This window comes from Andrographis paniculata, unplaced genomic scaffold (genome assembly GCF_009805555.1).
Source record: "Andrographis paniculata isolate CXL003 unplaced genomic scaffold, ASM980555v1 Contig10END, whole genome shotgun sequence".
Taxonomy (NCBI): domain Eukaryota; kingdom Viridiplantae; phylum Streptophyta; class Magnoliopsida; order Lamiales; family Acanthaceae; genus Andrographis; species Andrographis paniculata.
The window spans coordinates 1,166,974-1,189,865 of NW_026137380.1; the positions used below are offsets into that span (position 1 = coordinate 1,166,974).

The 22,892-nt window shown below is 34.1% G+C and overlaps 3 protein-coding genes across 5 annotated transcripts; 2 read left to right on the plus strand and 1 right to left on the minus strand.

Annotated features, from left to right (window-relative positions):
• The first annotated feature begins 7,261 nt into the window (after positions 1-7,261).
• Positions 7,262-10,227, plus strand: LOC127244747 (O-fucosyltransferase 20-like). Its single transcript, XM_051265232.1, has 6 exons — positions 7,262-8,122; positions 8,251-8,419; positions 8,680-8,769; positions 8,925-9,208; positions 9,315-9,573; positions 9,661-10,227. The coding sequence occupies exons 1-6, from the start codon at positions 7,533-7,535 to the stop codon at positions 9,892-9,894; spliced, it is 1,626 nt and encodes a 541-aa protein (XP_051121189.1). The 5' UTR covers positions 7,262-7,532; the 3' UTR covers positions 9,895-10,227.
• A 166-nt stretch (positions 10,228-10,393) lies between these two features.
• Positions 10,394-12,714, minus strand: LOC127244756 (S-adenosyl-L-methionine-dependent uroporphyrinogen III methyltransferase, chloroplastic). Of its 2 annotated transcripts, none has more exons than XM_051265242.1 (5): positions 11,805-12,714; positions 11,616-11,696; positions 11,453-11,522; positions 11,092-11,369; positions 10,394-10,998 (listed from the first exon to the last, which is right to left on the minus strand). In XM_051265242.1, the coding sequence occupies exons 1-5, from the start codon at positions 12,342-12,344 to the stop codon at positions 10,849-10,851; spliced, it is 1,119 nt and encodes a 372-aa protein (XP_051121199.1). In that variant the 5' UTR covers positions 12,345-12,714; the 3' UTR covers positions 10,394-10,848. The 2 variants fall into 2 exon arrangements, with proteins under 2 accessions (XP_051121199.1, XP_051121208.1); XM_051265251.1 differs by having other exon boundaries at positions 11,616-11,693; positions 11,805-12,710.
• A 389-nt stretch (positions 12,715-13,103) lies between these two features.
• On the plus strand, positions 13,104-22,798 carry LOC127244992 (DNA-directed RNA polymerase I subunit 2). 2 transcript variants are annotated; one of them, XM_051265630.1, is made up of 27 exons: positions 13,104-13,408; positions 13,546-13,628; positions 13,715-13,834; positions 14,196-14,275; positions 14,350-14,413; positions 14,540-14,610; positions 14,907-14,984; positions 15,060-15,105; positions 15,295-15,475; positions 15,550-15,602; positions 15,819-15,892; positions 16,347-16,464; positions 17,237-17,324; positions 17,549-17,664; positions 17,845-17,972; positions 18,099-18,178; positions 18,664-18,899; positions 18,983-19,147; positions 19,294-19,458; positions 19,558-19,632; positions 19,842-19,945; positions 20,020-20,095; positions 20,785-20,925; positions 21,022-21,162; positions 21,481-21,693; positions 21,865-22,116; positions 22,191-22,798. In XM_051265630.1, exons 1-27 carry the CDS (start codon positions 13,198-13,200, stop codon positions 22,602-22,604), a joined length of 3,573 nt encoding a protein of 1,190 aa, XP_051121587.1. In that variant the 5' UTR covers positions 13,104-13,197; the 3' UTR covers positions 22,605-22,798. The 2 variants fall into 2 exon arrangements, with proteins under 2 accessions (XP_051121587.1, XP_051121595.1); XM_051265638.1 differs by lacking the exons at positions 13,104-13,408; positions 13,546-13,628 and having other exon boundaries at positions 14,196-14,271.
• Positions 22,799-22,892: the final 94 nt, after the last annotated feature.

The following is a 22,892-nucleotide window of genomic DNA, read 5'->3' on the forward strand; positions in this document are numbered from 1 at the left end:
AATATTTATTTTTATTTTTATTATTTAGATCCGAGAAAATTATTTTATTATGTTAATTATTATGAAAAATAATTATGTAAAATATAAAATAATAAATATTTCGTATATATATTTTTATTATGTTAATTATTATTTTAATATATAAATAAATTAATAACTTTTTTTTTTCTATCTGAATTAATTTTAAATTATATATTTTATAAATAAAATAATTTATATCTAATAATTAATAATAGTAATTATTTTAAATTTACAAAAAAATAAAAATATAATTTAATAAATTAAATATATTAAAAATAATTAATAAATACTGCTATAAAAATATATTTATATGTAAAAAATAAATAATTAAGTTTTAAGGGTAAATAAGGAATAACCAAAATTAAAATGAAAAAACTTTTTCAAAACGTTGGGTAGATGAGCTTTTCAGAAATTAGCTTTTTTGATCCAAAAATCTCTTTCAAAAAGCTAATTTACCAAACACCTAAATTAGATTTTTGACTGGTCAAACAGCTAAAAGCTGTTCAATAAGCTAAAAGCTCTTCAAAACGTTGTTTCCCAAACACTCCATAAGAAATATTATGTATTTAAATCATCTTTTTTATTAAAAATATTGCATTTAGTACTAATATTTCATTGAAAAATAAAATAAACCTTAAAGAATAAAAAAAAAAAAAGTTCACAATAATTTTGATAATTATATGTATATAATATATTTTAAAATTCAGAATAATTTATAATTTGTATTTAAAATGATAAGATATGAAATAATATGTATGGATGAATGTTACAAATTATTTTTGACAAATTTGACATTCCAAATTAGAAAAATTTTTGAGGTAGAACTATATATATTATATAAAACATAGATTGATGAATATTTATTAAAAACATATATTAAATGTGATATATTTTTAATAATATTGAAATATTTACTAATAATTGTTTCCTTCGATTAAAAAAATAAAAATAAATTAAAATTTCTTGCAAGAATTGATATCTTTGTTGGACAATGGATTAGATCAAAAAAACCCCACACATTTTCAACAACTCTTTTAATTTAATTAGTTAAATAAATTGCTAGTTTGTTCAACTTCTTTATCTTCCTGACTTTAACCATTCAACTGTTTTATTTATTTAAAAATAAATAAATATGGTTGTTCACTTCAATTTTAAATAACAATAAATGTAAAAAAAGTCATGGACAATTTGCTAACATTATAGAATTTATTTATTTTTTATTAATTATAAATTATATACTTAAATTATTTATAATAGTTTAATAGATATTAATTTCCAGCAAAGAAAATTAGACAATGACATGTATTTATTATGCATGAGTTATATATTAATTAATTAAATAATTAAATTAATTAATGATGATTACAAGTTGGGTTTAGTAACAACTAAGCCAGAAGGATTTTCATTATTGAAGTTGTTAAGAACTGATTCTTATATAGCTCAACAACCAGCATCAGATTTAAATAATTTTTAATTAATTACTACTTGCTTAGTCAATCTATGTGATGTAATAATAATAATAATAATAATAATAATAATAATAATAATAATAATAATAATAATAATAATAACTATGCAAACTTGTTTGTTTGGGTTTGTCCAAGTAGTTTGAGTTTATGTGATAGCAATTTGATTTTTTTTTTATTGAAAAAATTGATAATTTAAATAATCACAAAAAAAAAAAAAAAAGTAAAAAACCATTCTTTATACATTTACTTGTGTTTTGGTTTGGAAAATTTTAGATTGAAAATAAGTATTAATTGTGATTTCGTTAATAAAATTATTTTTATTTAGCCTATTTTTATTGTCAAATTTAACATACGGTGAAGTAATTAGTACAAACAAAGAAATATAATTACAAATGTGTTTGTTCGTGGGATTTTGGTAAAAAATTACTATATATATATAATCCTCTCAAAAAAATAAATTAAATAGTACTTATTTTTTTTATTTAATATATAACATTAGAATTAAATTTATATTTAATCAAACAAATATTTAAATTAAAAATTTTACTATTCAGAATCTAAACACTACAAACAGACACATTTAAGTGTGTCCGAATGTTTAATACTGTAATTAACTATTAATTTGTACAAAGTCTTTGCCTTTGTTCATTTTAATTTTTCTCTCTCAAAGTTTACTATTTCCTCTTATAACTTTTTATAAAAATAAAATATTCTTTCACAAGATATTATATCAATTACTATTTAAATAAAAAAATTAAAATTAAAATATAAACAAATAATTAATAAGAACACACCATTCGTGTGCATGAAATATTATTAATCACTCCGAATTTAAATTCTGAAATATAGATCTAAAGGGATCAAATTTTACTACAAAAAAGTATATTAATAACGGAATTCTATCTCTAAAGTTGACGTAGTTTACGCAATTTTCTTTCTAATTTCGTCTTTAATGTTATTAATAACGGAAAAAATGAATTTAAGAATGAAAAAACCTTATTACAAAATTGATATTTTCTTGTTGTGTTAATCCTATGCTTAGTTGACTACAAACTTTGAACTTAATTTATCTGATTTAAAAATAATTCATTTGTTTTTATTGTTTTTCTTAAGAAAAAATAAATTTGCAATTGGGAATGTCAGAAATGATGAAACATGCACAAGTAACATGTTGTTTATCCTCACCCAAATTAATAAGTAAACACAATAAAGCCAAATGGATTACATCTTAGTTAATATTTAAGCATTCAATGATTGCACAATACTTCATCTTCAAGGATTTGTTATTTTATTATGAGTTTATTTTTATATATAACTATTACATTGTGATTATTACCTTATTGATTCTTTGTTACTCATATATTTGAATGAACAATTATTATAAATATATACATGTTATGAAAAAATATAAAAATCTATTGAATTATATCATAAATTGCTTTCAAATCACCCATTTATACATTTATGTAAGATTGCAAATGCAAATGTAAATGTAAATTTAAATTAAATAAACAATAAATTCATTTGTCATTATATTTAATATTGAAAAAAAAATGGTGTAGAGCAAATAAATATGAGTTAAAATTCCTTGTAACAATGATTAACTTTGCACATTGTTACAATATATTTAGAAAATATATATTATATTTAATGTAGTTATCTTATTTAAAAAATTTGTAGGATTATTGCATTATTTAAATGATTTGTACATATAAATATGTAGGAATTTTTACGATTGAAATAGAGAATTTCAGTTTCATGGTATCAGAGTCAATTTCTTTTCGGGTATATCCATGACCCGTTATATCCCGTATATATTTTTATGTTTTATTGATATATTTGCTTTTATCCACGATCATGCTATCATTTTCATGCCGTCCGTCTCTACTATTTCGATCTCCACTGACAGAGTTCTACTTTCAACTCTGACGCAGTTGAGAGTCCTATTTTCGACTCTAACTCTATTGAGAGTGAGTGAGTCATGTTTCCGACTTTAGCTCTGTTGTGAGCGAGTCAGTCCTATTTCCGATTTTAGTTCCGTTGTGAACGAGTGAGTCACGTTTCAAACTCTAACGGTGTTGAGTTCCGATTCTGACTCTGATCCGGTGGACGGCTACACCACTTTCGGTCAATCTTGGCAAATTCAAGTTCGTTCGTGAAAGATCTCGACTATATTTTTTTTCTGTCACTTTTGACAAACTCAAGTTTATTCGATCATTTATTGAGTTTGAGGAGATTTAAAAAATATACATTATATTTATGGTAGTTATCTTATTTAAGAGTTTTGTAGGATTCTTGCATTATTTAAATAATTTGTAAGTCATTATAAATATGTACGAATTCTTATGATTGAAATAGAAAATTTCAGTTTCATATTCTAACACACATCACCAAAATTAAAAATTTGTTGCTTTCTAACTAAGACAAGTTTTATGTCTAGAATTATTTCACACAAAAAGTTCCTTAAAATTTAGACAAATTCAATTGCGAAATAATTTCCACAATTATATAAAAGTCCACTTTCAATTCCTTCTAAAATTGGGAAAGTTCACAGCAAAATATAATTACCATTGCTTCTTCTACAAACTAAATAATTATACTTCCACTATATTTTAATTTTATTTAAATAAATAAATTTAAAGAATAGCACTATGAAAATGGACAAAAAACACTAACGACCAGAAACATGGCCATGTCTGCACAAAAATTGTGTAATAATTCTAACACAAAAAAAAGGTTTAATTTTGCCAGTTTGGACACATATCTTATCCCTTTTCTTCATTTTATGGTCTCCCTCTCATTATTACATCATCATTTATCTTCATTCATTCTTTATTTATTTTTATTTTTTTTGTAACTTTGGTTATAGTTTTAATTTGATCCAATTAGCAGATAAAAAATAAATAGATAGGAATTCATATTTTTATATTTTTTAAAAAAAGAAGTTAAAATAGAAAAATTAAATTAAATTCCAAAAACATGCACCCAAATTTTTAATTAAATGATTAATGGCCCTACATATAATTAGACACAAATTAAAAATAGAAATATATATATTATCATTATTTTGCAAGAAAATTGTGGGCCGCCAAGCAGCCATCACATAAATATTCTTCCATGTGACATTTTGTTGAGTATAATAATACTTTAAATTTCAATAATTGGGTGACGAGGAAATGTTGTGAAATGATCTTAACTTACTAAGGGAAAAAAAAAAAAAAAGTACTTTGCACGGAAAATGATAAATAGATTTGCAAAATAATTCACCTTTTTTTTTTAAAGTAAATATATATTAAAATAATTATTTTAATTTGAAATTTTATTATTCAAAATTCAAAAGCCATAGGGTGTATGTATTCTTGCTGTTGTTACAAAAATGATAGTTCAATCATTGTCCTTTGTGCCATTATTTATTTTAATTACATGGAAAATTCCAGACATTGGAGTTATCCATTTTATTTTAAATTTGGATTCAATATATTTATATGTACATATTTATTTCACAAAAAAATGAGTGTAATAATGGTTGGGTGCAAAAACAGCCGCAACCAAACAGAGCATTCTTATGCGGGGCCCACGTGAGGTGGTCGTAGGCTCGTAGGTATCTACTTTACGTGGGGTCCGAGGTGGCCCTAGAGGGAGGTCGTTGTCTGCCACGTCAGAAAAGGTGCCAGCGTGTATCTTGTTGGTTCCAGCTGTACTTGGGGATTGGGGAACGTACGATATTCGATATACTCTATTTTCAATTTTCATTTTATTTGAATAAAATACGTTTAATTTATGCCTCGGACAACTTCGCTCGTGCTGGAAATACAATAATATTCGTCGTGTTTATCTATTTACTTTTTAAATTAATTTATACATATATATATTTTTGTGTGAAAATTACCGAATAATTTGTCGATTATTACAGCAGTAGAAATACTGATCTTTATTTATAATTGAATTGTGATTTTTTTTTTTTTATTGTACATTTACAAAAATATTTGATATCAGTAATAATAATATTTGATATAAGTTATTTATTTATATAGCAACAGCTGGCGTCCGCGAAGCACTAAGCACGCCTTTTAATCACTGGGAAAATAACAAAATTCCCATTCCAAAATTATATGAAAAATATAAATGTTCTACAAATAGTCAAATCTTAAATTTGTTAAAATTTAATTCTATATTTATTTTTAAATAATAAATTACTATTATTTTGCATGCCAGGGTGGAATTGGCAATAAATAATCCCCAATTGAAAGTACACTGTGTCATCAGTTCTTTCCTAAAGCTTTTTGGCAATAATTCATTACAAAATTACAATTAATAATTACTGTTATACTATAAATAAATTGTTAGCCCATCCCCATCCATCAAAAGTCAATTTCGACATTTTAAATTACTAACCAATTTTATTTATTTATTTATTTTTAATTAAATCAATTATGTGACACACAAACTGCACGCACATTTAATTTAAGACTTCAAATTTTGGAATGACTGCGATCCTATAGCTGGAAATAAAATTTTTTATTAAAAAATATAGTTTCAAACAAGAAAATGTATTTAAAAATAATTTAAATTATATATATATATATATATACATACTTTGTAATGGAAGTGTGATGGCTGATACTGCCATGACTCGACTAACTTGCATGTCAAATTTCCAGCTCTTTCATAGCCAAATTATTAAATTCTACATTATTTATTTATTTTTATTGTTTTTATAGTGTTTACTAATTCCATCCATTTTTATTATTAAAAAGATAATAACGTAGGTGACGAAATTATATTATGTTATATTCGACACTTTCTTCTATTTCAACCAATTCAAAATTCAAAAATATATCTAAATAAATACTCTTAATGTCCAAGAGGAATGTATCTTTTTTATTCCACTAATATATTTCTTTAGTTTTTTTATCCATTTTTTTTTAAAAAATAAATAATACCTTTATAAATTAACATATTTATAGCAATATAATTGATCAATAAAATTTCTAAAAACAATCATAAGTCAGTAAAAATGTGTTTATCATTACACTCAACACAATTAATTTTACATATAATTAGTACTATTATTTTTAAATTCCGTACAAAACATATTTGATAAAAATATGAAATATAATGATTTCAGTGTATATATATATATATATATATATTATATTTTACAAGCAAATGGATGTTTTGAACCTGGATAAATCTAAGAAGGAAAAAAAAAAAAAAGTATGTTTGTTATGTATTTTCTTGCATGTTTCTAATTATTCAATTCGCAATTAAGATAACATATATATAATTTCCAATCTTATTAACTATTGTATAAAACATAGATTTCGAGTTTGTTTAATTTTAGCTTGAAATTGATTTAAAATAAAATATTTACTTTTTTATTTTTTTTAAAAAAAAATGGTATATATTTTATTAAAATTATAAAGGATAAGTAATATTGATTTAAATTTGAAAGCACAAAAGAACAAAATCACCGAAAATATTTTGTAATATAGTTTATTATGTTAATTATATTACAATAATAATAAATAAAATACAATATTTCAAAAAAAAAAAACGTGAGAATCACAATGATGATTTTTTTAAAAAATAATTCATACAAAGAAAAAAATAAAAAATCTCCAAGCACTCTCAAAATGAACTCGAAAGTCCAAAACACATCCAAAGTAAACGTTGGAATTATAAAAAAAAAAAACAAAGAGATTCCATTAAAAGAGAAAGCATTATAAATAGAGCAGAGGGAATACTTATTGCAGCATTGTACACCCAAAATAAAAATAAAAAAGTAAATAATTTTTTGAAAACACACAAACAAACGTTCTGACAAACCCACACACAAAAGCCACAACCTTTGTCCGACTCCGACTGACTCCATTTTATTATTCAGCAGCCTTCCCCTCCTCCTCCCTCTCCCCCTTCCCCGTCGGGTTTCGTGTCCCTCTCCCAATCTTCCGACGGAAGCCATTATGCTCAAAAATCGATTCCATTAACAATCTTCAGACACGCAGCTGGAGGAGGGTTTTAATTTCTTCTTGTCCGAAAATGGCGGTTTCGAAGAGCCACAAGAAGAAGAAGCAGCAGAGCTACATTTCAGTCCCTTCCCAGATAATAAACTCGATCTCGCAGTCATCTCTCGAATCATTACTGCATTCCCCGAAGAAGAAGAAGCAGCATCACTCGAACCATTTGAGGCTTGTCCTGAAGAATCCCTGCTTTATTATTACATTCTCGATTTTTTCGTTTGGTGTTTTCCTTATGCTGCGGATGTGGCCCAAATTCGATCCTTTAATGCCCTTTTCGCGCAACCCCTGCGCCGTTTCGCAAGAAAATAATGTCGATAAGCTTGTGGGTTCTTCTCCGGCGAGTTTTGTGGAGGACGACGCCGAAACGGCGTCGTTTTGGAGGCAGCCAGATGGGATGGGGTACAAGCCCTGTCTCGATTTCAGCAGAGGGTATAGAGAGGATAGCCGCGGGATTGTCGGGGATAGGACAAAGTATCTTCTTGTCGTGGTTTCAGGAGGGCTTAATCAGCAGAGGAATCAGATTGTCGATGCTGTTGTGATTGCAAGAATTCTTGGGGCGGCTTTGGTCGTGCCGATTTTGCAAGTCAATGTCATTTGGGGAGATGAAAGGTGGATAAGGATTTGCTTGATCGATTGATCGAATGTTCTTTTGACCATTTTCTTGAATTGTCCTGAACTTGTTCGATTGTAGTAATTTTGATGATCGTTGGTTGTGATGGAATGATCTGTTTTTGCAGTGAGTTTTCGGATATATTCGATTTGGATCATTTCAAGAGTGTCCTGGCAAATGATGTGAGGATAGTTTCGTCGCTTCCCTCAACACATTTGATGACGAGGCCCGTCGCCGAGAGCAGGACTCCGCTCCATGTGTCGCCGGAGTGGATTCGATCGCGCTATCTTAGACGTGTAAGGGAATTTACAACATTGTTTGATGATCGTGGCAGCTCGTTTATGTCATTACATTATTACATTTGCATAACTTGCTTGAACAAGTCTTCCTTATTACCATAAAAAACTCCTTAAAAACATCATCTTTTGGCCAGGCGGCCGGCACGATTCAGCTGATCCTTATTTAAATGTCGTGAAGATAAAAAAGGAGGGAAAATTTTGAATTTGTCCTATTACTTTGTTCTTGTCTAAACTCGAAGATATTTGATGTAATGTAGATTAGGAGAGACGGCGTGCTGCTGCTGCGCGGCTTAGATTCGAGGCTGTCCAAAGATCTCTCGTCCGATCTTCAGAAGCTTCGCTGCAAGGTTTCTTACAACACCTTATTTCGTCGCACTTTATGTTTCGGAGGTTTGATATAAATAGATGTTGATGTGCTGTTTTGAATATAAAATAAACTTGTAGTAAAAATCTGAGGTAAAACCCATAAAAGAACACAACCTAAACTTTTTTCACATTGCAGGTTGCATTTCATGCTTTGCGATTTGCCCCGCGCATCTTAGAGCTCGGAGATAAGCTAACCAAGAGAATGCAAAGCAAGGGACCGTATCTCGCCCTTCACCTACGGATGGAAAAAGACGTGTGGGTGCGAACAGGGTGTCTTCCCGGGCTTAGCGCTGAATACGACGAGATTATAAGTAATGAAAGAAAGGCACACCCGAAGCTCTTGACGTCGCGCTCGAACATGACCTACCGTGAAAGAAAGCTCGCCGGTCTTTGCCCCTTGAACGCGTTGGAGGTCGCAAGGTGAGACTACGAAATTTTTTACTATTTGGACTTCGTAAAAAATTACGTTTCGGTCAAAAGGGTCTTGATTTTTCTTTATTCGAACGGTTTTGGCGCATTCGATTAGGTTGCTTAAAGCGTTGGGCGCGCCTAAAAGCATGATGATCTATTGGGCGGGGGGGATTCCGTTGGGGGGTAAAGAGGCGTTGCTGCCGTTGACAATGGATTTCCCGAATTTCTACAATAAGGAAGATCTTGCATTGCCGGGGGAGCTCGAGCCGTTCGTCGGGAAGGCTTCCCTGAGTGCTGCGATCGACTCGATCGTCGCTGAAAGAAGCACTGTGTTCATGGCGTCGCACGGTGGAAACATGGGCCACGCGATTCAGGTACGTCGTTACCGTTTGTCGTTTTTGCAATGCGATGTTGCTGGGGACTCTTGCTTACGAGAGTCTCGTCGTGTCTGATTGAAACAGGGATATAGAGCCTATGCGGGGCATAAAAAGACCGTAATCCCGAACAAGCGACAGATGCTCGCGCATTTCATGGACGCATCTCTCTCCGAACCCGAGTTTAATAAGATCATACTTGATTTGCACGGGGACTCGATGGGGCAGCCCGAGCTTAGGACGAGCAAAGTCGGGAGGGACGTTACTAAGTATCCGATTCCCGAGTGCATGTGCAACGCAACGATCCCGGGTTCTTCATAAACCAAGAAATGGACTTCGGAAGAGCATCAAACAAGATAAAACTCGCACCGGCGCAATCACTTCTAGTAAAAAGTCGACCCACAGTTCACCGGGAGAGCATTCTGCAGCAAGACGATGGCTTTCGACGACTAGATTCGGTGTCTTGCTTGTGTATGTACTGAGGAAGAAGGAACTTTGGCAGAGTATGGTGTAATATAAGCAGGGCTCTATTGATTTCTCCCTGGTCTATGATGTCTGAATTCCTACGAGGGAGCTAGCTGTATAGGAAGGACATGAACTTATATATGTATTCTTTACATTCCATTTATTCTTTATGTTGTAGCAGTTAACAGAAATCTCGTATGGAATAGAGCTGTTTATTAGAATACGAATGGGTTTCCGATATCGATAACACAAAAACAACCTAAGTCATCTGGACTTTCGAACAATGCATCGAGAAACAATCGTTCATGGAAATGTTCGGTGTAAAGGCAACAATTCTAAACTATACAAGACAATGTCAACAACAGATTTGTCGCAGATAACTCAAAAGATACATCCTTCAAGTAGAATTGCGCATACAACATAAAAAATACATTCGGAAAAACAAGAGATCTGAACAATACAGCAAAACAACACAAGATATAGCAACTGAGCTAACCCGAATAGGAAATTATGTCTTGTAGCAACTGATCGATGTGGATGAGGCAGTTCTGGCCAGTGCTAGTAGAAGTCTTCAATCCTGATCCTGACCATTGCTTATACATAATATAATCGAACATAGGGAGCATTTTAACTCGTAGAAGATGAATGATTTGTAAGAAAATAAACGAAATCGAATGATCTGATATAAAGTGGAAGTTCTTGGTAGACTCATGAAAGAATAACTGCACATCATTCTCAAGAACTGGATACAATAAAGACCGTATACCGACAGTCAGAAGCTCGATTCTTCTGCCTGCGAAAGAAAAGCTGCTATCTTGTTTCCACCAGTGAAGAAGTCCGGTCAGCAGCAGGCTGCCATAATGGTGAAAGTGCTACAACTTTCCCGATGATGATCAAGGTCGGCGAGACCAACTGCTGCGCGGCGATCTCATCAGCAAGATCCTTCAGTGCAGCAAACACCTAATCACCGAAAATACATCAAACAATTATGAGAATGGTGTGTTATACAAAAATGAACTTTTTAAATTCTGTGGTGGTAAGCAAAATGCTCACAATTCGCTGGTGGGGTGTGGTTCCTCGCTCGATAGCAGCAGCAGGCGTGTCATCAGGCAAGCCATAGAACATCAGCTTCGCAGCCAGGGAAGGGAGCGTCGCGAGACCCATATACACGATAAGAGTGCAATCAGGATCAGCGGCACTCTCTGCGACGTACAGAGGATCTGTACCTCCCTTTCTGGAGTGGCCGGTGAGAAATCTGACGCTGTTCGCCACACCTCTGTGTGTCAATGGAATCCCTAACTCTGCAGCTATTCCTGAGGCAGCTGTTATCCCTGCCACAAAATGAAACTGATTTCGCAACATCTCATCAAACACAAAACGAGATTCGGCTTCGAATTTCAGACAAACATCATACCAGGAATGACTTTAACAGCAATGCCTTGTTGCTGCAGATAATCCATTTCTTCCCCACCCCTTCCAAAAACCTAAAACTCAACAATTTATCATTACAGCCATTCTTAAAAACTAATTCTTGCACAATATATATGTGTTTTCGAAGATGGTTCTATTAGACTTACCAATGGATCCCCACCTTTGAGCCTCACTACATTCGCCCCAGCCTCAGCAAAGCTCAGAAGTAATTCATGAATCTCCTCCTGCTAAAGCCCACATCCATTAATAGTTTATCCATTTCTAATATGAAAACACAAGCAGCATTAATGATTTTGATCTGAAATTGCAAGAATAATTCAACAGATTTAACCAACCTGAGTTCTGCTATGGTACCCTGCAGTCTTGCCAACATACAGAAGCCTAGCATCGGGTCCCACCAAATTCAATACATCGTTTGACACCAACCTGTCGTACAACAAGAGATCAGCCCCCTGGATCACTCGCAAGGCTTTGAGCGTGAGCAATTCCGGGTCCCCAGGTCCCGTCCCCACCAAGAAAACATTTCCGGGTCCTCCTTGCCGGACGCCATTTTCTCTCTCCCTCTTTTCTCTCAGCACGTCGAGTAATTTTCTAAGCTCCGGAAGCTGCAGAGCTATGTCGTAATCCCTGACAAATTCTTCATCTGGAGGAATCGGACAAGAAGCACAAGACGGCTGCTGCTGCTGCTGGGTGTTGTACAGCCAGCTGTCCCGTTTGTACCTCTCGGCCGAATGCTTCTCCGTGAAAGGCGACGCCCTTTCCGAACGCGATGCACAACGAACCCTAAAAATCGGCTTGACGGCAAAGCATCTCCTCTCTCTCGATTCGAGTGAGGTTGGGGACGACGAAGCAGCAATTCTGCTCACAAACGCCATAAAAACGCAAAATATAGAGCTAATTCAAATCCTGACTTCCGCAAAATTGAAATCAATGCTCCTGAGCGGAGAAATTCATTTTGTGCACGTCGAGACAAACCATATAACTAAATTAGTAGTGGATGCGGCCGTGATGTGGGGAACATAGAGACCCAGAGGAACTCTGACTGGCCGAGCTGGAGACGAACGAAACGCACTTTATGAGCTTTAGGGGACGGCGAGAAGCCAATTTTGCTTTTGGGAATCTGATAGGGACACTTCTGCGACCCTCCTCAGACACGCACAAATCTGTTCTCTTTTACCTTTTTCTGCAGCTTTGGGCCTCCTCCTCACCTTCGATCAATGATTCGATTCCTGTGGCCACGCCAATGGTTCAAAGGTCAATCATTCAAGTAGAACGAAGGGCTGGACAATTTGAACTTGGCCAGGATCACAGGCTATGGCGGCCATGAAGAAAGGAGAAGGGAGTAAAAGAAGAAATGGTGGCCTTTTAGATTAATTATGGGCTGGACTTATTCGACATCTTAAATGTATCTCATACTGGGCCCTCTGGGCCTATTATTTTACATTTAGCCCATTATTGTAAAATTAAATAACCTATAATTTTGGGCCTTAATTGTATACTTTCATAATGAGGCCCAAACGTTTGGGCCTTTTAGTTTCAAAGCTGCGATCCATATTTAAAAGCCCGAATCAAGCGCGTGGTGAACACTCGACGGTCTTCGAAACGCTGTCGTATTTATTGCAAAACCCTCGCCTAAACCTCCGCTTCGTCGCTTCTTCCCACTAAAACCCTCTGCGCTTCATTTCCTGCTACTTTTCCTGGATTGTAAAGATTTTTGGTGTCGTACCCATGGAGAAGAACCAGGAAGAACAGGGAAAGATCGGGAGGAAGATGTGGCGACCGCACCTGGCGGAGGAGAAAGATTACACTGCATTGAAAGAGCTTGTCAGGCACCACATCGAATCGTTTGATTATATGGTGGATTATGGTCTGGAGAAGATGATGCTGAATCTCAAACCTGTTGAAGTTGTAGACTCTGTTTTAAAACAGAAATTAAGAAATATCCTTTTTTGGTTATTTAATTTTTTGCGACCAGTGTCGGGTATGTTACAGAATTTGCTTATATATATATTTTATATATAAGTTTGTATGTGTGGCTGTGCATCTGTTGAAGGTTTGTTCTTAACTGTAACATACTTTGGGTTGAAAACCCTGAAATATTTCCTCCTCAGAAAGAGCGGGCTTCCAGAGCCATGTCCGATCCTTTATACCCCTTCGAGGTGCGGAATACGGGAAGCAAATGAATTTTGTTGTTAGATTTACTCAATTGTGGCAGATGATTGATGCTATTTTTGTGGTTGAGCAGTGTCGACAAGCTAAGATCACATATGCTGGGAAGTTCATGGCGGACTTGACATTCCAGTACGATGGAGGAGTCCCTGTCAGAGAAAAAATCAATTTTGGGCAGTTTCCGATTATGTTGAAGGTAAGTTATATACTTGAATTATATTGTGAGTTTGCTTTTCTATTTCAAACCTCAGATGCCATTTTATTCAAGCAGATAAAAATTGTAGGTTAATTTTGCTTCTTTTTAGTTTTTGGAATTCTTTTGTTATTCATATATTCTTCTTCATTGCTGTTCGACTTTTATTTTGCTGTTTAAAAACTGAGTAAAAAATATGAGGATGCTGTCAGTATATATACTTGGAGAATAAATTAGATATAAATCAGTGAAAATGTTATGTCAATATTTGTGTCCTGAGGTTTGGGAATGAAGTCTAATAACTAGATATCTGCATGTTTGAATTTGCTTTATTGTTGGGTTTATTTTATCTGTTTGTTTTTAGTCCAAACTCTGTCATCTTAGAGCCGCAAGTGATGCCAAAAGATTAGTTCAATGCAAAGAGGAGCCCTCAGAAATGGGTGGGTGAGTGTTTCCCATTAGCTGCATTGGGTTCGGAAAGTTTTCAATATCTGCCCACTTACACAAATTTTTTGTAGATACTTCATCACAAATGGACTTGAGAGAGTTTTCCGGCTTCTTATAATGCCAAAGAGAAATTATGTGAGTATACTCTTCTGCAATCATGAGTATTAAACATTGCATTTTAAATTAAGAAAGACGACATGAATTTAAGTAACCCCCATCCTTACTTTGTTCTTACGCTCATCTACTTATGTTATTGTTCAGCCAACTAGCATGTTACGAAGTTCATTTGCTGACCGTCGAGATGGATATACGGATAAAGCTGTGGTTATAAGGTTCTTTTCCATGTCTTATTCCTCACTTTGGGTTAATTAATATGAACTTCAACATGGATAAATTCAGTAACTTCTGGCTTGTATGAATAACTGAATGTTTCTTGCTAATTTTAATACATTCTGAAATTTGGCTCAATGACCAATATCTGGGTTTGTTTATATTGACCGTTGATCTTGCATCAAGTTTTTGTGATCTTTTATCCTCGTTCAGTTAGCATAATTTTCATTGCTATTTAACTTTCCTTCTTAAATGTATATGCTTTGCGATAACCGATTCATCTACCTTGAACATTCAGATGTGTTAGGGAGGATCAGTCATCAGTTACAGTTAAACTGTACTACCTTAATAATGGGAGTGCAAGGCTAGGATTCTGGTGAGGATTTGGCTTAAATAGAATTTTTGGATTCTACACTCAAAACATGGTATACTCATTTAGATCCTCATCCAGGTTACAAGGGAGAGAACGTTTGCTTCCTGTTGGACTCATATTGAAGGTATGCCATGTTATTTTGTTTCTTTGGTAATGATAGTATTCTCTGGGGTGTGAAAATTATAGCAAAAATGTTTGTATATGTTTTCAATTTTCAACTATTGCAAGTGAGATTATAATGATATATAAATTTCATTTGTGGAAAAAAGTTAGTCTAAGATGCTGTTCTTCCCTGGCCCTTTTCTACATGTAGGCTCTGATCGAGACATCTGATCATGAAATCTATACGATCTTAACTTGCTGCTACAAGGAAAAAGCTGATCGGGTAAAGGGATCTGTTGGCACCCAACTCGTTGGTGAAAGAGCTAAAATCATTTTGGATGAACTCCATAATTTATCTCTTTATACCCGTGCACAATGTCTAGAACATATTGGTAAGATTGCACTGAATCTCTGGCTTCTAATAATCTGCACATGCTGATTGCCATCACCTGACTTTTTCTCTCAGGGATGTATTTCAAGACTGTCTTGAAAGAGCTAAAAGAAGAAAGCTGCAGAGCTGTAAGTTTATGTCCTATATTGCGCTAATGTGATGCTTTTTGAACGTAACTCGTGAATCCTATTGAGTGAGCTGTTGCCATATACCTCTCAGAAAATCTTGAAGCAACTGCAAACTTCTTTGTTTCCTAATTGAAAGGATTTGAATGAAACAACCTTATATTTCTTACCTTGCATGTGGAACATTGTTTTAATTTTCCATCTTTCTGATGCATGCAGGCTGCTGAAACAGTTTTAAGGGATTACTTACTTGTGCATCTGGATGACAATAATGACAAGTTCAATCTACTCATGTTAGTATTATGGTTATCGTACTTGTTGAAAATTATAAATTATTTTCATATTAGTTGTCTAATTGATATATTTCCAAATTCCATAAATTTTTCATATTTCATACATTAATATTTTGAAATGCTTTAGGCATTTCATAAGGCCCAGGGTGTGCGTGGGGCATCATGGTATTTGTGATTACAAATAAAATAAAGTGAATTAGCAAAAATATTCATGAAAGCTTTTTGAAACAATTATTCAACTGGAATAAGTTGGCCAATATAACCTTTATAGACACTTCTGTATGGCGAGTACTTACAGAGTCCAAACACCTCTATTGATCTAAAAACCATTTCTGTGTCTTGTCTCTCTAAACTAAAGGCTCTCCAGGCAAAGCCCTTTAAATCAAGATGTGTATATCTCTCTGTTTCTATGTGCATATATAAATATTCAGCAACTAATTCAAATGTCAATTAGCTTCATGCTGCAGAAGCTGTTTTCTTTAGTAGACCAGACGTCTGTGCCTGACAACCCAGATTCTCTACAAAACCAGGAGGTTATATTGGCTGGACAATTAATAACTAATAATCTTAAGGTACAGAATATGATATTTTATTTTGTGATGATGCCTGTAAGCCAAATAGATGCTGTATTGGATTTGCGAACTGAATTGGATTATTTTTGCTGATATTTGAGTTTGAGCTCTTAGTTTTAGTTTTTGCATTTTTTAGTGGGCTTTATGGGAAGCTTATAAATTAAAATAATTTTTTGCTAAAGGATGCTTGGTTTGCTTATGCAAATATAATCAGAAAATCTAAACTATGTAGTATGTAGTATTAGTGTTTTGGTGAATTTCATTAGAAATAGGAAGGTAAATAATACTCCCTCCACCATTGAAAAGTGTTCCCATACTTTTCGACACAGGTTTAATGTGGATTATTTTTTGCCTTTTATAATAGAAAGTACAAAAAAAGTTGGCATGAATTAGAACTGAGAATATTTTTTTTATGACACCTCAGAAAAAAAAAAAAAAAGTGAGAATAAAATTGGATGTTAGAGAGAGTATAAATTACTTGCGTTATATTGATGAGTTTGTTTGTCTGTATTAGGAAGTGACAATTAGAATTTTAATTAGTTAGTTCATAAGAACCTCATAACTATTGCTTTATTCTGCTTTTAATTTTGGCAGAATTTAGGTACATTTAAAAGGCTCACTAGGCATGGTTCATTTGACTAGTATATTAATTATGTGGATTGTGGGAGTGGTCATAGTAAAGATATGTTTTGACTGTTGAGTAACTTGATTGTCTGTTGATTCCAGCATATAGAGCAGTATCTTATCGATTTCTTATTTACATATATTGCAGGAAAAAATACAAGAATGGTTAGTCAGGGTAAAACAGGCTCTTCAAGAGGAAGTTGACAAGAGTTCAAAGACATTTGAGTTCAATAGTGGTATTTTTTATTGTTTCTTTTTATATATTTAGCCTGCTCAATCTTAGTTTCCTTTCAAATTTGGTACATGGATAGTTTTGGAAGTTCTGATATGTAATCAGAGACTAGATGCAAATCATATTGATTGATGCTTCTTGGCTGAACAAAAAAATCTATTAAGTTTTTTTCGTCTGGTTCTATGTTGATGTTTTGATATGCAATTGCTTGTCTCTGGGAAATGACAGTGGCTGATGTCAAGAAGATCGTAGAAAGAAATAGTCCACGACAAATTGGTGCTGTGATTGAAAATTTGCTGAAGACAGGAAGATTAAGTACACAAACTGGTTTAGATATGCAGCAGGTAGAATTAGTGCCATTCCCTTGTTTCTCGTTGTGAGGACCCTAATGTATATAAGAGAGGGTAACGTATGTGAGGTTTACTATGGATATATACATGCTCAAGTATGAGAACATATGTTTGAAGCATACTAATATTTTTGCTTATTTATTTATTATTTTTTGCATTTGTTGTGGGTGCTAGAAAGCTGGAATCACAGTTCAGGCCGAGAGGCTAAATTTTTTGCGCTTCCTTTCACACTTTCGAGCAGTTCATCGAGGTTCTGCATTTGCTGGTCTACGCACAACAAGTGTACGAAAATTGTTGCCTGAGTACGTTCTAATCCTCTATTTCTCATGTAGCTGGGCGATTGATTATGTTACACTATTATTTCCTTCTGTTAATTTGTAATGCCTATCAGTTTACCCATTCTCAAACTCATGTATGGTTCTCTGCAGGTCTTGGGGATTTCTCTGTCCTGTGCACACACCTGATGGGGAGCCTTGTGGTCTGCTGAACCATATGACTTCTACTTGTCGTAAGTATTTGCCTTTTAAATTTTTTGGTTTTCTTTGAAAAGTAATTATTAGCAGATTTTGATGATGTAATGAAAGGAAAGAATATTTATGTCAGGGAAATTGCTTGTTTATCTATTATTAAGCATGTTTATTTATTCGATAACCTCTGCTCTTATTTTCTCACATGGCATTGAAATGGCTAGGGTTGCAGAATGCCTGCGGTAACTCACTCTAGTGAAAGAAAATATTTATGTCAGGGAAATTGCTTCTGTGATCTGGTTGTTATTGAACCTGTATGCAGGGGTACATTAGAATAAGTGGCTCTATATGCTTATTTAGGGGGAACATTTATTCAAATAACAATAAACCATTTAATTGGTGAGATTTGTGGACATAAAGTCACTTGAGAAAAGTGCATGTCTCAAATCTATTCTTTACCTTTGTCACTTTAGGTGTCCTTTTTGAGGGAAATTTGGAACTAACATCACTTACCTTTTGCTCACAGGGATAACTTCAAATTTTGATTCCAAAGGAAAAGTGAAGGACTTTCTTGAGATTAGGAAATCGATTTCAAATGTTCTTGCAAGCATCGGAATGACTCAATCACCAAAGCTGCAAGCTGCCCCACCTGAGGCTCTTCAAGTCCTTCTGGATGGTCGTGTTGTAGGTTATATTGTGTATGATATAGTTGAAAAAGCTGTCTCTCATTTGCGTAGGTTGAAGGTTTCAGGAACACCAGCGGTGGGCTTTTGTCCTCTATTTGTTTCTGAATAAATATATTGTTACACACTTCTGATGATTGATCATTGTTCTACTTTGGATAGATACCTGAAGATCTTGAAGTTGGCTATATTCCTCTAAGCATGGGCGGGGCATACCCTGGCTTATACCTATTCACATCTGACTCTAGATTGGTTCGACCTGTGAGGAATATCCTAGTACCATCCGAAGAGAGCAGTAACATTGAGTTTATTGGGCCCTTTGAGCAGGTTAGCATCAGATTGTGTTTACATATGTTGCGGATTTTTCTGAGAAATGTATATGATTCAAACTTTTTATAGATGAAGGTTTCTTTTTCACTTAATGAGTGAATAATCTCTGCCTTCATAATCATTTGCATATAAATGTTGCCTAGGTTTACATGGAAATTAGTTGTCCCGATGGTGGTGATGGAGGAAGGAGAGATGTATTTCCTGCTACTCATGAAGAAATTCATCCGACTGGAATGTTGAGTGTTGTTGCAAATCTTACACCATGGTCTGACCATAATCAGAGTCCTCGTAATATGTATCAATGTCAGGTATATCATTTGCTCATTTTTTATCTTTTCCTTTTTGTCCATTTTCTTTGATGGAGTGATTGGGATCATGACATCTTTTCTTTTTTTTACACTTATTAGATGGCTAAGCAGACGATGGGTTATTCTTGTCAAGCTTTAGCTTATAGAGCAGATCAAAAGCTTTATCATCTCCAGGTTAGTCATGGTATTTTATATCCTTGTCATCACAATTTTCAGAATGGCTGGAAAATGTATAAAACTGTTCCATTTAAATCAATTGCTTGTCTAATGATAATAACAAGTTGTTCTGCGGGTCCAGTACTCCATTTATTGTTGTTAGTGGTGTGCATGTGCTGTAGCTTCATTTTTTCCTCTTGAGCTAATTTCTTAATGTGGTCGTGCAGACACCTCAAACTCCTATTGTGCGCACAAAAACATATGAAACATACAATATTGATGACTATCCACTAGGGACCAATGCTATTGTAGCAGTTTTAGCATATTCAGGGTAAAAGTTCAACACCTTAACTTGTTGATTAATTTTCAAATTGTGGTTTCATATGTTCTGTTCATACATTGCAGATATGATATGGAGGATGCCATGGTGTTAAATAAATCATCTGTTGATCGTGGCATGTGCCGTGGCTATATATACCAGGTCTAGCTTCTGTTTACTCATTTTATTTTATCTATTTTAAAGTATGGTGTGAATATGTTGGTGCCTAAAATTTGTGCTCATTTAGTTTTGTCCATTGCAAGCACACATTTCATTCCTGCACTTCATTTTTTCACCTTTGTCTGCAATCATTTGCTGCTGCTGCAATTTTCATTTATTATTTGTTTTCTTTTACTTTTTTTGGTGCGTCGAGGGTGTGTTTTCTCAAGTCTCACACAAACTCTCTCTCTCTCTTCCCATGAATAACATATTATCCTATAGGAGGAATATTGATACAGTTTGAGAATAGAATATTACTGTCTTAGTTTGTTAAGTAGACATTTATATAGTCCTAAATCTCAATTGAAGGTAAAAACAGTGACAACCTTGGACTTTAGGGGCACTGTCTTATTAGGGTTTTGTAGTAGAGGGTAGTTGGCCCTTTGAAGAAATATACTCCTGCTGTTGGTTATTGCATATACAGTTTTTTGTGTCTTGGATTCCCTGCTGTTGGTTATTGTATATTATGTTATCTTGTTTAAAATTAACTCGTCAGATTGAGTTTTGAGACTTGTTACTTATTTTCTTCTAGTAACAATTTACCTCGCTAAGAAACTAGCTGCAGCATGCTATGAAACATGGATAGGAGACAATAAACATGAATGTATAACTCCTTGACATCCTCATTTCAGACAGAAACTATTGACTTGACCGAACAAGCTGTGAGGTCTGCCGCTAGCCAAAAATCATTTGGGATTAGTAACCTGAAAGATGGAGAAGCAGAAACAGCTCGTAAATTTATTGACTCTGATGGACTCCCCTATGTTGGACAGGTATATCAATCACATTGTGTATTTTATATGTTTTATATAGTCTCTCTCTGTCGTTAACTAAATTGCAGTAATGCATTTTTTATTGCCATTTTCCAGAGGATAGGGCCCAATAATCCATATTGTAGCATCTACGATGCAACTACAAGTACAGTGAGAACAAACAAGCTGAAAAGTTCAGAACCTGCATATGTTGATTTTGTTGCAGTAGATGTTAAAAATGATAAGCCTTTACAAAAGGTAAGCATGTTATACACAAAAACTTTCCATATGAGCGGTTCTGATAATAGGGTGTGTGATTCTAACTGTTCAATGATTTTCCTCTTCTTACTTTACTCCAAACTGCTGCTTAAATCGAAAAGGAAATGTTAATTAGATTACATAAAATTTCTAATAAGTTTCCAAAACCCGAGAATAACTCAATTTAAAGTCTATCCTATTTTCAATACTAATACAATGGGTGCTTGATGAAAACATGCTCCAAGCTACTTTTTCTTATCCCATATGTATCTGCTTAAAAAACTTACAGCTACTCATGTTTTAACTGTCCTTGTGCAGGCAAACATCCGGTTTCGACACCCTAGAAATCCAATTATTGGTGATAAATTTAGTAGCAGGCATGGTCAAAAGGGTGTTTGCTCTCAGCTATGGCCAGATATTGATATGCCCTTTTCGGGAACTACAGGAATGCGCCCAGATCTTATCATCAATCCTCATGCATTTCCTTCTCGGATGACAATTGCAATGCTTTTAGAATCAATTGCCGCCAAGGTATGACATCTATTTATAAAGGTTCTACTATTAAATTTTCCATGGCTAGGCTAACATCCTCTTCCAAGATACAGTAGCCTCTTCCACTGTTAACCTGCAAATCTAAAGTCGAAAGGGATGTTTTTCTGATTATGTTATTTATTTTATTTCATGAATTCTATATGATTGTAGGGAGGTTCCTTGCATGGTAAATTTGTTGACGCCACGCCTTTTTCAAGCTCAATGAAGAAGTCTGATGGATCAGAATCAGACTCAAATTCACTTTTAGATGACCTTGGTTCTATGTTAGTCGAACGAGGGTTCAATTACCATGGTGTAGAAGTATTATACAGTGGAGTTTATGGGACTGAGCTAACATGTGAAATATTCATCGGGCCTGTGTATTATCAACGTCTCAGGCATATGGTTTCAGACAAATATCAGGTACGAGGAGGATTTGTCCATTCCATTTCTGCCACACAAACAATCAACTAATATTTGTTTATATTCATGTATAGGTCCGGTCTACAGGAACAGTAGATTCAATCACCAGACAGCCTATCAAAGGTAGAAAGCGGGGTGGTGGTGTACGTTTTGGAGAAATGGAAAGGGATTCCCTTCTTGCCCACGGAGCTGCATATCTGCTACACGATAGGCTCCATACGAGCTCTGATCATCACATAGCCGATGTCTGCTCCTATTGTGGCAGCCTCTTGACCACAACGCTTATACGGTCACCCAAACAAGAAGTACAAGCTTTGCTCGGTCTGCCCCCTATCAAACCCCCGAAAAGGGTCACATGCGTCGCCTGCAAGACAAGTAAGGGAATGGAAACCGTCTCAATGCCTTACGTTTTCAGATATTTGGCTGCCGAATTGGCTGCCATGAACATAAAAATGACTCTCCAACTCAGTAATGGCGCCGGAGCTTAAGCCTTGTTCGTCGATAAATAACTTACTTTATGGTAATGCTACTCTTTGTCCCTTTAAAACATTCCTTTGTGTCAATCCTGTGCAATTTTGTGACACGTTGGGATGCCCTCCTTTCCTTTTCTACTTGTAACAATACATATGTATACCATTATTCACTATTAATTATCCATAAGCAACTACACACCATTCATTCAGGTTGATTTCTTTTAACTTTGAATTTGTTAAAAATGCACTCATCATGATCTAACAGTTCATAGTCTTAACCCAATTTCATACCCAAAATCCACT